The 12386-nt window shown below is 41.8% G+C and overlaps 1 protein-coding gene across 2 annotated transcripts in view; it reads left to right on the forward strand.

Moving 5' to 3' along the window:
• LOC134540387 (peptidylglycine alpha-hydroxylating monooxygenase) overlaps nt 1-12386 on the forward strand; it is a 49160-nt gene that overhangs the window by 22592 nt on the left and 14182 nt on the right. The window contains exons 2-7 of one of the 2 annotated variants that reach the window (XM_063383082.1): nt 1691-1748; nt 4328-4415; nt 6782-6851; nt 7868-8000; nt 9364-9412; nt 11803-11948. In XM_063383082.1, the coding sequence (XP_063239152.1) occupies nt 1691-1748; nt 4328-4415; nt 6782-6851; nt 7868-8000; nt 9364-9412; nt 11803-11948 (544 nt within the window). The remainder of the gene's footprint in view (nt 1-1690; nt 1749-4327; nt 4416-6781; nt 6852-7867; nt 8001-9363; nt 9413-11802; nt 11949-12386) is intronic. The other variant, XM_063383083.1, reaches the window with a different exon arrangement.

Raw genomic sequence — 12386 nt, forward strand, 5'->3', positions numbered from 1 at the left:
ATGTAAGCTTTTGAACATACGCCATTGCTAAGCACATGTATGTCTGTAGAAGAAAACTAAAAAAATACCCAAAAGACAACAACACAAATTAAGCAAACAATTGCTGTTGTCAACAGGATATAAACACCAAATAATAACAGGAATATGGTCAACAAACAAAGAAAAATGGACTAAGAGAACGAAAAAAAAAAAAACCCACAAATGATGACAGCACGAAAATATTGAACTCAAAAAAAGCTTACATCAAAGTCATGCACTCCCATTGCACAAATCTTTCAAAGATAATGTCCAGATATAGCAATTTTTTTTTGTTGCTGTCCCTTGATATAAGTTAATTTACTCTGACAATTATTTTGCTCTTTTACAATGACGTATTGTGTGTGCCTACTATAACAGTGAAGTGACACAAAAAAATGATTAATCTAACACTTGTTGTAGCTGTATTTTCATCTAAAAGTGTAATTTATCATGTCAGTTATTGTAAGAACAGGTGTAATTTCATGTATCTTTTTACCAAACTTTGGTTTTTTAATAAAAAAAATTTCTGTAAAAATTATAGTTAACTGTACCAGTTTTTCAAAATTACACGACGAAAGTGTTATATTGTTAAACGTTTACACCTGTTGTTTTAAGAATACTTTTTTACAGTGTCTGTTTGGAGCGGAAGAATATTAACCTCCAAGGTCGTGGTCGCTGCTTTCTGGCACCGCGCTCCAGTAAACATATATCAAGGTCACCCGAAGGTTCCTAGAATACAACATGAATCGTTCTTGTCTAATAGACTACCCTGGCTTTCGTGATAGCGCCGCGTCGAGGTGGTAGATTTCACCGACGTTTCGCCCTGCAATGCAGCAGGCATCTTCAGGGTTGAGAAATAAACAGATAGCTAGAAGTAATTTTTTATTAACGTTTTCATCAAGTCGCTTTCTCGTCTGTCTGTCTGTTTGGCACAAATTTTGCAATCGGTTTATAACTAAATTTCGATTATATCGAGACTTGAAACTTTAAACAAAGCTCAGAACTGGATGACAGTGTACATGCAAGACTAAAAAACAGAAAATAATTATTACAATAAAAAAAATTCTACATACCACTTTTAAAACGGGCTAAAAAGTATACAATAATTCCTCCTAGCTTCATACAGATTAGTAACCCTCTAATTTCCTAACACCATACAGATTGCTCTGAAAATTTTTGATTGTGAATTTTTAATACTTATGAAAATACTTGTAAGATTTGAAACGAAAAACGTGGGGCGCATGTAATAGATGATAATAGAAAGAAGTGTAGGGGGTAGGTGCCGTTGAAAAAACTAACACACCAGTTCATATAATTTGCAGTGCAACGAAATTGTTAGTGACTTTGGTGAACTATCCATGCATCAATTATATATGTATCAACAATGATTTTTATGTACAGGTGTTAACTTATTTGAATTTGAATGGAAAACAATATTAACCACAAGACAAAAAAACACTTCTATAAATCAACAGAAAAAAAATCTAGCAGTGTTTAAAGCCATTGACTAGGATTATAAATCTTTGCCTGACAGTGGTAATCTCGCCCCTATTTTTTCGCTATATTTTTTACTGAAAAGTTTAATAGTTAAGCTTTGGGTTTTTTATGGTTGCTAATTGTCTTACAGTGAATATTTGGTTTATCAATGTAGTTTTTTTTTCTTATGTTTCAGCCAGAGCTGTACCTTTGCACACCTGTAAAAGTGGACCCCAGTAAAAGTTATTATATAGGTAAGTTGTTTGACAGATCTCAGATTCACTGCAGTTGTTAATCAGTAACGTTGCCTAGCTTCCGTGCTAGTAATTTAAGGAAAAATTAATTTTTTATATATTTATGATTTTGTCTTCTCAATCTTCTAGGCTGTTTATATCGAGGAATAGACGCGAGAGCTGCAAATTGTGCGTAGTCATTGAGACAATTAATGGATACCATAATACATTTGAATATCATTTTCATTGGCTATGTGTCGTCGCACTCTGAAATACACTGTAAAAAAATGTAATTTTACACCCATGTAGTTGGTAGATGTATCTCCACTGTATCCCAATTTTGTGTGTATTTTAACCCACAGATGTCTGTGTAACGTCACAGTTTTGTTGTAAAATAACTGCCTGCAACGAAGTGGGTGCAAATTTATCCGTCACTTACAAGCAATTTACACGTGTAGGATTAAAAATCACATAGGCTATACGCTGTAAGCGTGATTTCACACACTTTGAATGAATAATTCTCCTAATTTCAATGTAAATTTTAACATACGTTATTTACATAACCATGCAGTGTATGTGTATATAAAATTATTATTTTTTGTAACACTTTATTGGATGTGTAGAATTAACACTGCTGTATTGTGCTTTTTTTTTAAATCATTCATCAAGTAAAACAACACACACACACACTACCTACGTAATTAAGCTCTTCGATATATGTCATAGTGTCCATTACATGTAACATAACCTCTACAGCGTGGGTGAAAATTTACACCCAACCGGGTGCAATCTGAACAGAAGGTAGAACATAGAAACAGCCAATGAACGGAAGACATTAGGTGTGATCAAGCCTTGACTTTAGTAACACAAAACAAACAGAATTTTGCTGATCTTCACTTTTATCATTAAAAACCCGTTCTACAATGACACGGAAAACGGAGACGGATCTCCCGGAACATTTAACTACCGCTTCCGGTGCTTCCACAATGCACGGAAACGTAAGAAATGGCAACCGATAGGATTACATTTCAAGGTTACGAAATATAAGTTTAATTTGAAGAAAAAAAAAATGCTTTGAGATCATTTCACAGACTGCATTTACGTGCATAATAGAAATAATCGACAAGGAAAATAATATAGCACTGGCTATTCTTTAAATTGAAACAATTTTTTAACGTATTTAAAACATAAACAAACATGACTACCACCGCAGTCATGGTACTGGGATTCCATTGGTCGCACGGAGCAAAATGCTGAGCAATTGCCGAGCTAATCCATACGGGTCCTTCTCCGTCTGCGTGCCATTGTGAAACGGGCCTAAAGCCTCCTGACCCCCCCCCCCCCCTTCCCACACACACACACACTGCTGTTTGATCTAACGTTTCAGCGTAGAATACGGAAGAAACATTTTGGATGTTGCAGTTGCATTTTTGGTTAGAAAAAAAGTGAGGGGGAGGGGGGATAAAATCAAAGCAACCAATGAGTAGAGACCGGAAAAATTCGCTGATTCATTTCGCGATAGTCTGAAATTCATACCCACATACCTTTAACCTGCTCTTGCTATTGGCTCACTGTTCGTCTGGGCGACTCTGAGCCAATGGGAGGCCCTCAACCAAAGAAGTAACGAATCACGGGGCAATACCAGTCGAGACGACTCGCAAGTCGGCAGCCAAACGAACTGGCGATATTTTCCAGAATGTACAGAGGACTGTGTAGACTATCCTGGAGGTCATCGAAACCGCGAATTTTTTCAGGTCCCTATACCAATGAGTGTAAACAATTATGTGGACCGCGGCACTTCAGCTGATGGACTGGTTGTTTGGACCGGCGAGACGCCGTCCCCACACAAGGCAGTTCCAAGCTGTCAGTCCGGTCTGTCCGCGCGGGGGGGGCATCACAAGAAGACGTCTGCGGTAGTGGCTAAAGACCCACAATTATTCAAAATTTCCGACCGTTTCAGGGCAAATGTGCAGGTGGGTAATCCTGCGCTCGACCTCATCCTCAGTGGGCAGAGGGGGGTAGAAAATCAAAAGGACACCCGGGGAAAAGGTGGAAACACTTTTCCCCTGCAAATACATCAGCTGGGAATGCGCAAGCTACCCGGAAAGACAACTGCAAGACGAGGGAAGAGGGGAGGGGCTATCCCTCTCATTCCTCCCATCCAAATAAAGATGACAAATTGGGAGGACAAGAGCCCTGCCGGGCTTGTACTACCTCCCCCGCACTGAGGGGCTGCGCCCCAGTAATGAAAAACCGGCGGGAAGCCTTCTTTTCACAGACGAGAGAGCCAAACGCCCGATCGTGCATCTTCGGGTTTGTTTTTGTCCATTGCAAATAAAATGGGTCTCGTGGCCGCGCGGTTAGCATCGCAATAAATATGGCGGTGTTGATAAAAGGATACTGATGGTCAATTAGGTTAGGTTAGCTACATTATAAACACTTTGAAACATTTGTGGACGGTTGATTTGGTTAGGATAGCTGCATTAAAGATACTGTGGAATCACGTAAACTTCGGGGAACTTCGGGCGTGGCTCTCTCTCGTCTGCGAAATGAAGGCTTCCCGTGGTAGTGACTCAAGAGACGTGGTGCTTGTGTTCCAGTGGGTTTCGAGCCGAACGCCACAATGGCAACAGCGCACCACATGCTGCTGTACGGCTGCAAGACCCCGGGCAGCCAGAAGGCAGTGTGGTAAGTACGTAACCGGGGAAACAAGCTTTTTGTCTCGTGCGAGTTTTCCAGTAGAGCTGTGTAGCAAACCGTACGTATTGGGTACTGAGTAACGGGTGCGCCATCCAGTACCGAGTAACGAAACGTTACACACGAATGCATTTCGTTCCTCGCATTTTTCGTAGTATGGAACAACAGTTCACTTGTAGTTCTACACTTTATCCTATTGAATAAAATAAAATTTAGAATGACTGAAACACAAGTCTGGTTCAAAATACGTAAATTACACAGTTTGGTATGTAATGTGTATCTTTTCTACAAATTACGAATGTTGCGACGCCGCGACGTCATACTGTACGCGTACGCAATACGACTCGATTCGTTGCATGTTGTGAGGTATCAGAAGTGACGAGTAACGTAACGATACGATAGTAACGACTACTAATTGTTATAGTAACTAATACATACGGGTACGTTTTTTTTTTTTCGTTACTTTTACACCTATGTTTTCCAGTACTCGCCATTGACGAGCAGATTCACGCGTTCTCGTGTCGCAAATAACACTTCCAGTGCGAAACTCGGACACGGCATCTAACGTATAATCCTTTGAAATAATGCATAGCGTAGAGACCGGAAAAACTCGTGGATTCATTTCGCGATATGCTGAAATGCAAATAGTTGTACCTTTATGCAATTTCTGCTATTGGTTCACTGTTAACCTGGAGGAGTGTGGGCCAATTATAGGGCCCCTCAGTCAAAGCAGTATCAAATCACGAGTCTCCCAATTGAGACGCCTCACGAGTCAGTTGCCAATGAACAGAGTGTGCACAGGATCGTGGAGTCTATCCTGGAGGCCATTGAATACGCGAATTTTTCCAGTCTCTATGCATAGCGTGATAAAAAAAAAATTACACGCAAGCTATACATTTCTGGAACGCGCATCACACGTAGTTTCCCTACCCGCCGCTGGAATTCTCTGCCCGAGCGGCTACTTCGACCATCGAATCATTTGATTTCGCAGACCGAAATGTTAAACTATATAAATAAACGGCTCCGATTTTTTTTAAAAAGTTTGTTATGAAAAGAATAAATGTTATTTTAAGTTAATAATTCTGTGATTTTGCATGCGTTAAAACGATTTTTTTCTTCTTCTGGATTTAAAGATCGAGAGTAAGGTTCAGAATAAAGTTTCACGTTAGTAGATACTTATTGCAATACAACATTGTAACACAAATGCCTATCTTTTTACTTTTGGTTACAAATTTTTTTAATAGTTAAAAATTAACTATTACTACTTTGATTACAGACTGCTGCTCCATTAATAAAAAAATAATATAAAAAAACCTAGTACTGAAATTCCCGGCTTGGAAAATCGGTTACGGTACCAAATACCCTAAGGATCGTTCTACAATGAAACGGAAACTGAGAGACGTATCTCACAGAACAGAAATTCTACACTAGCACGCTGACGGAGAAGAACCCGTGCGAATTAGCCAAGTTTGTTTGTGTTCTAAATACGTTAAAAATTGATTCAAATACAAGAATATCTAGTGTTCAACTATTACTTTGTCGTTTATTACTCTTATATACGTAAATTCAGTCCGTGCTATGGACTCTCTAAGCAACTATTATTTTTTTTTTAAATTAAATTAATACTTCGTTATCTTGAAATGCAATCTCATTGGAAGCCATTTGTTAAGTTTACGTGCACTGTGGAAGCTCGCTGCAGACGCGATAGTGAAATGTTCCAGGAGATTCATCTCAGTTTCCGTGCCATTGTAGAACGGCCTTGTAAACACGTGCATTTGCTACGGGATGTAGGGATGTGTTTTGCTACGGGATGTAGGGATGTGTTTAGCTACGGGATGTAGGGATGTGTTTTGCTACGGGATGTAGGGATGTGTTTAGCTACGGGATGTAAGGAATTGTTTAGCTACGGGATGTAGGGATGTGTTGCTACGGGATGTAGGGATGTGTTGCTACGGGATGTAGGGATGTGTTTTTCTACGGGATGTAGGGATGTGTTGCTACAGGATGTAGGGATGTGTTGCTACGGGATGTAGGGATGTGTTGCTACGGGATGTAGGGATATGTTTGCCTACGGTATGTAGGGATGTGTTTTTCTACGGGATGTAGGGATGTGTTGCTACGGTATGTAGGGATGTGTTGCTACGGGATGTAGGGATGTGTTTTTCTACGGGATGTAGGGATGTGTTGCTACGGGATGTAGGGATGTGTTTTTCTACGGGATGTAGGGATGTGTTGCTACGGGATGTAGGGATGTGTTGCTACGGGATGTAGGGATGTGATTGCCTACGGGATGTAGGGATGTGTTTTTCTACGGGATGTAGGGATGTGTGTGCTCACATGCTGTCCTCGCTGCACAGGAACTGCGGGGAAATGGCGCAGCACGACAACAGCCTGGAGGCTTCCAGTCCATGCGCGGCGGGCTCGCAGGTGAGCCAACTTTATTTATTTATTTTTCCCTTCCTGACTCAACTAAAACCGAGGACGGTGTTCCAAGACGTCCGTGTAAGGTAGCGAATAAGCACTTGCCTTGTTGGGAACACGGCGCATGGAAGTTCTACTGTTCAGTATTTTTAAGACCACACAGTTTTTTAAAAAAAATATTCCAAGGCCATTGTGTGACTTACTTAACGCCGTGTTTTCTGCACGACGGCCCCTCCCGAGAAGTCTTCAAGGAGCCATCGAGGGAAACAATAAAGGGAGAAGGACCAAAGGGTTGTATTAGAATGGCCATGAGAATGGTCATGGGCAGTATGGAACAGTGAATACAGCTGTAGCGATGTAGATATATCATGGTTTAAATGCCAGTGGACAAAAACTTTCAGATATTTATGCCTTCTTTTGCAGGGACGTCGGAACGTTTTCATGAGTTGGGAAGGGGGGGGGGGGGGATGGGCGAAAAGATGCATCACACTTACCTCAGTCCTAGAGCGCGGAAAAATTTGGAATTTTAGATGCAAATTTGTGCTATTTAATGAGTTTCCGAACCTAAGTATTAAATATATCATTCCTAGAATTTGATGACGTACGGTAGTATGTATTAAATATTAACGCTCATCCCTACATCTCGACCTCTCGACAAATTGCCCCTCTGTTGTTCTGGACAATGGAATGGCTTGATACTCTGACAGTAGATGTAGTAAATTAAAAGAAAATACCATCTAGGAATTTGTAATCAACATACAGTATATTGACAATCATAAATTTGATTTTCTAATCAATGCAGCGTTTGTAACTACTGGTTGAGAAAAATACTACTAGGACCAAACATTTATTCTGGGAAAAGGAGGGGGGGGGGGCGAAATGCTACTCTCGCCCTCCCCCATGCATAACAGCACGGGGGCGACTCGCCCCTGCTGCCCCCCCCCCCCCTCCTGTTCCGATGTTCCTGCCTTCTTGCGTCAGTACAGTTATACATTGACAGTTCCCCCGCGGTTATGTCTCAGGTGATATACGCGTGGGCCAGAGACGCGCCGCCGCTGTCCCTCCCGCCGGAGGTGGGCTTCCAGGTGGGCGGCAAATCGCCCATCCAGTACCTGGTGCTGCAGGTGCACTACGCCCACATCGACCAGTTCGCAGGTGACCAATCTCTCTCACCATCTCAACTGCTGAATGTGTTGACATCTCATCTCTCGGTATACACGGCAATTTTGGGCACGGAGTCATTTCGCGAATGGAACGGCAGTCGCGTGGGACGGAAGTGTGTGACCGCGGTGCTGCCATCTGTGGCGGCTGGCGCGAACCGAAGTTCACAAAGACAAAGGGAAAACTTTATAGATGGCCAGTATTTAAATAAAATTATCAGTAGAAAATTAGTGCCAAAGCCGGGGTTTAGTATTTTTTCGCTTTAATCCGATACGTTTCATTTCATAGTTTGAAATTTCGCTCTGCAAATCGAATGATTCGATAGTCGACGCAGCTGCTCCGGTAGCGAATTCTAGCGGCGGGCGCGGAAACTACGTGTGATTCCCTTCGAGAAATGTGGTTGAAAACACAATTTACTCTCGGACATTATTTTTAAAGAATTCTGCGTTAAATTTTCGTGTCCGAGTTTTGTACTATAAGTGTATCTGCAACAAGAGAACACACGAATTTGCTCATTACCGAGGTTAGATGTTACACATCTATGGTTTTAACTTATTAGCCTTTGCTGAAACTTGAAAGAAAAAAAACCTGTTATTTGATTTAAATAATTGTTTTGGTCATACGTCATTGTTAGTTTGCACTGTATGTCATAAGAGAAAATCCCGAAGAACGGACAAAGAAAGTGAATACACACTCAGAAGACAAGTCAGCAGCCGATGTCAATAAATTGTAAATGCATAGAGAGCACAGAGAATTCCGTGAAATGAATAAGAGAAATTATCACAGCACAGACCAACATAGTGGCCTGACAGCTGTCTCAAAGTTGTCGCTCACTGTGATCGCATCTCAGTGACGTCAGCAACAGGACGGAGCGAGGCATCATTTGAATCGGGTTCAAACCTGATTTTAAATTTCTTCCTTCGTCTCTGGCATGTCGTTCTTCCGCGTTTTACCAGATTCGCGTTGTCCAAAATTTTATCTCATAACATCAAGCCACACAAAGAAAAATATGAACTAATTTGATCAACTTTTTTTCCCCCTGCTACACATTCATCATTGAAACATATTTGTACACCTAACCATCCATTGGTCATCTAACATTACAATAATATCAGTCGGTACACATATAACTTTATTTTTTTGGTTGGCACTTTTATTTATTTAAATACAGTTTCTATGTTCCTAGGACATTTGCATCATTCCTGCAAACTACTCCAGCGTTTACTTTAGTACCTAACAATAGTTATATATTAACTTTTTTTTCGGTTTGTAAAGTACTTAGTTGGACTTTGTTGCAAACATTTTAGAGAAGAAAACAAAAAGCAGTGTGAAGCTTGAACTGTGTTTATTATTTCAGATGGCAGCACAGATAATTCCGGGATATTTCTGCACTACACAGAGCGGCCGTAAGTAAACTTAGCAGTTAAATTTATTTTCTTGTGAACGTATTTCCAGCTTAAGCCCTTTTACTCTGTACAAGCCAGTCCAAGATTTTTTTTTCACACTAATCAAAGTTAGCTCCACTCTTGGACAGAAATTGGCAAAAAAAAATTTGCTTTATACTACCTTAACATGCTTTAAACATTGCAGGAACTAAGAAATGGGTATTTCCTATGTTTTTTTAGACTACATGCCCAATTTATGAATTCTTACGGTATTAATCTAATTCTGCTAAATTAATATGCTTTAAACATTGCCGGTACTGGTCACCGAAAGTTGAAATTTGCCCATGTTGTAGCACTCATTCAGTTACTGGTCACCGAAAGTTGAAATTCGCCCATGTTGTAGCACTCATTCAGTTACTGGTCACCGAAAGTTGAAATTCGCCCATGTTGTAGCACTCATTCAGTTACTGGCCAGCGAAAGTTGAAGTTTGCCCATGTTGTAGCACTCATTCAGTTACTGGCCACCGAAAGTTGATGTTCGCCCATGTTGTAGCAATCATTCAGTTACTGGCCAGCGGAAGTTGAAGATCGCCCATGTTGTAGCACTCATTCAGTTACTGGCCAGCGGAAGTTGAAGTTCGCCCATGTTGTACCACTCATTCAGTTACTGGCCAGCGGAAGTTGAAGTTCGCCCATGTTGTAGCACTCATTCAGTTACTGGCCAGCGGAAGTTGAAGTTCGCCCATGTTGTAGCACTCAAATCAGTTACTAGCCACCGAAAGTTTAAATTCGCCCAAGTTGTAGCACTCATTCAGTTACTGGCCACCGAAAGTTGAAATTCGCCCATGTTGTAGCACTCATTCAGTTACTGGCCACCGAAAGTTGAAGTTCGCCCATGTTGGTGTACTCATTCAGTTACTGGCCACTAAAAGTTGAAGTTCGCCCATGTTGTAGCACTCATTCAGTTACTGGCCAGCGGAAGTTGAAGTCGTCCATGTTGTACCACTAATTCAGTTACTGGCCACCGAAAGTTGAAGTTCGCCCATGTTGGTGTACTCATTCAGTTACTGGCCACTAAAAGTTGAAGTTCGCCCATGTTGTAGCACTCATTCAGTTACTGGCCAGCGGAAGTTGAAGTTCGTCCATGTTGTACCACTCATTCAGTTACTGGCCACCGAAAGTTGAAGTTCGCCCATGTTGGTGTACTCATTCAGTTACTGGCCACTAAAAGTTGAAGTTCGCCCATGTTGTAGCACTGATTCAGTTACTGGCCAGCGAAAGTTGAAGTTCGGCCATGTTGTAGCACTCATTCAGTTACTGGCCACCGAAAGTTGAAGTTCGCCCATGTTGGTGTATTAATTCAGTTACTGGCCACTGAAAGTTGAAGTTCGCCCATGTTGTAGTACTCATTCAGTTACTGGCCACTGAAAGTTGAAGTTCGCCCATGTGGTAGCACTATTCAGTTAGTGGCCAGCGAAAGTTGAAGTTTGCCCATGTTGTAGCACTGATTCAATTACTGGCCACCGAAAGTTGAAATTCGCCCATGTTGTAGCACTCATTCAGTTACTGGCCACCGAAAGTTGAAGTTCGCCCATGTTGGTGTACTCATTCAGTTACTGGCCACTAAAAGTTGAAGTTCGCCCATGTTGTAGCACTCATTCAGTTACTGGCCAGCGGAAGTTGAAGTTCGTCCATGTTGTACCACTCATTCAGTTACTGGCCACCGAAAGTTGAAGTTCGCCCATGTTGGTGTACTCATTCAGTTACTGGCCACTAAAAGTTGACGTTCGCCCATGTTGTAGCACTGATTCAGTTACTGGCCAGCGAAAGTTGAAGTTCGCCCATGTTGTAGCACTCATTCAGTTACTGGCCACCGAAAGTTGAAGTTCGCCCATGTTGGTGTATTAATTCAGTTACTGGCCACTGAAAGTTGAAGTTCGCCCATGTTGTAGCACTCATTCAGTTACTGGCCACCGGAAGTTGAAGTTCGCCCATGTTGGTGTACTCATTCAGGTACTGGCCACCGAAAGTTGAATTTCGCCGATGTTGAAGCACTCATTCAGTTAGTGGCCACCAAAAGTTGAAGTTTGTCCGTGTTGTAGTACTCATTCAGTTACTGGCCACTGAAAGTTGAAGTTCGCCCATGTGGTAGCACTCATTCAGTTAGTGGCCAGCGAAAGTTGAAGTTTGCCCATGTTGTAGCACTGATTCAATTACTGGCCAGCGAAAGTTGAAGTTCGCCCATGTTGTAGCACTCATTCAGTTACTGGCCACTGAAAGTCGAAGTTCGCCCATGTTGTAGCACTCATTCAATTACTGGCCAGCAAAAGTTGAAGTTCGCCCATGTTGGTGTACTCATTCAGTTACTGGCCAGCAGAAGTTGATGTTCGCCCATGTCCATGCACCCACAGCATGGAGAAGCTGGCGGGCGTGATCCTGCTGGGCACGGGCGGCATGATCCCACCCATGAGGAGAGAGCACATGGAGACCATGTGCCGGATGAAGGAGAAGAAGACCATCCACCCGTTCGCGTACCGCACCCACACGCACAGCCTGGGTGAGTCGGTGCGTCGTGTCGTCTGAAGGGTATGTTCCTGAACTCGGCGGCGGTAATGTGGGCATCCACGCACAACTTAGAAATTCGTAACTTAGAAGTCATAACTTCGAATTATTGAAAAAAAAAATTAATTATTTAGAATTTTCTTAAGTTAGAACGACCATGACTTAGAGACACACAAAGCCGAAACTCATAACTTCGAAACATCGTAACTAACAAAATCATATTATAGAACTAACATAATTTAGAAAATATATCTTGCGTGTTTATAAGTTGTAATGTGTGTTCTCACGAGAGGAGTTGGACCGGTTTAAGTACACCTGGCTGCAACATTTCACTAGGTCTTGGAAACTTAAATACTAGTGATGGAGTCCGAAATTTTGGGGGAAGGGGGGGGGGGGAGGGGGTAAGGCCTCCTAAAAGTTTTAAAAAGCCATT

Source organism: Bacillus rossius, chromosome 16 (genome assembly GCF_032445375.1).
Source record: "Bacillus rossius redtenbacheri isolate Brsri chromosome 16, Brsri_v3, whole genome shotgun sequence".
NCBI lineage: Eukaryota > Metazoa > Arthropoda > Insecta > Phasmatodea > Bacillidae > Bacillus > Bacillus rossius.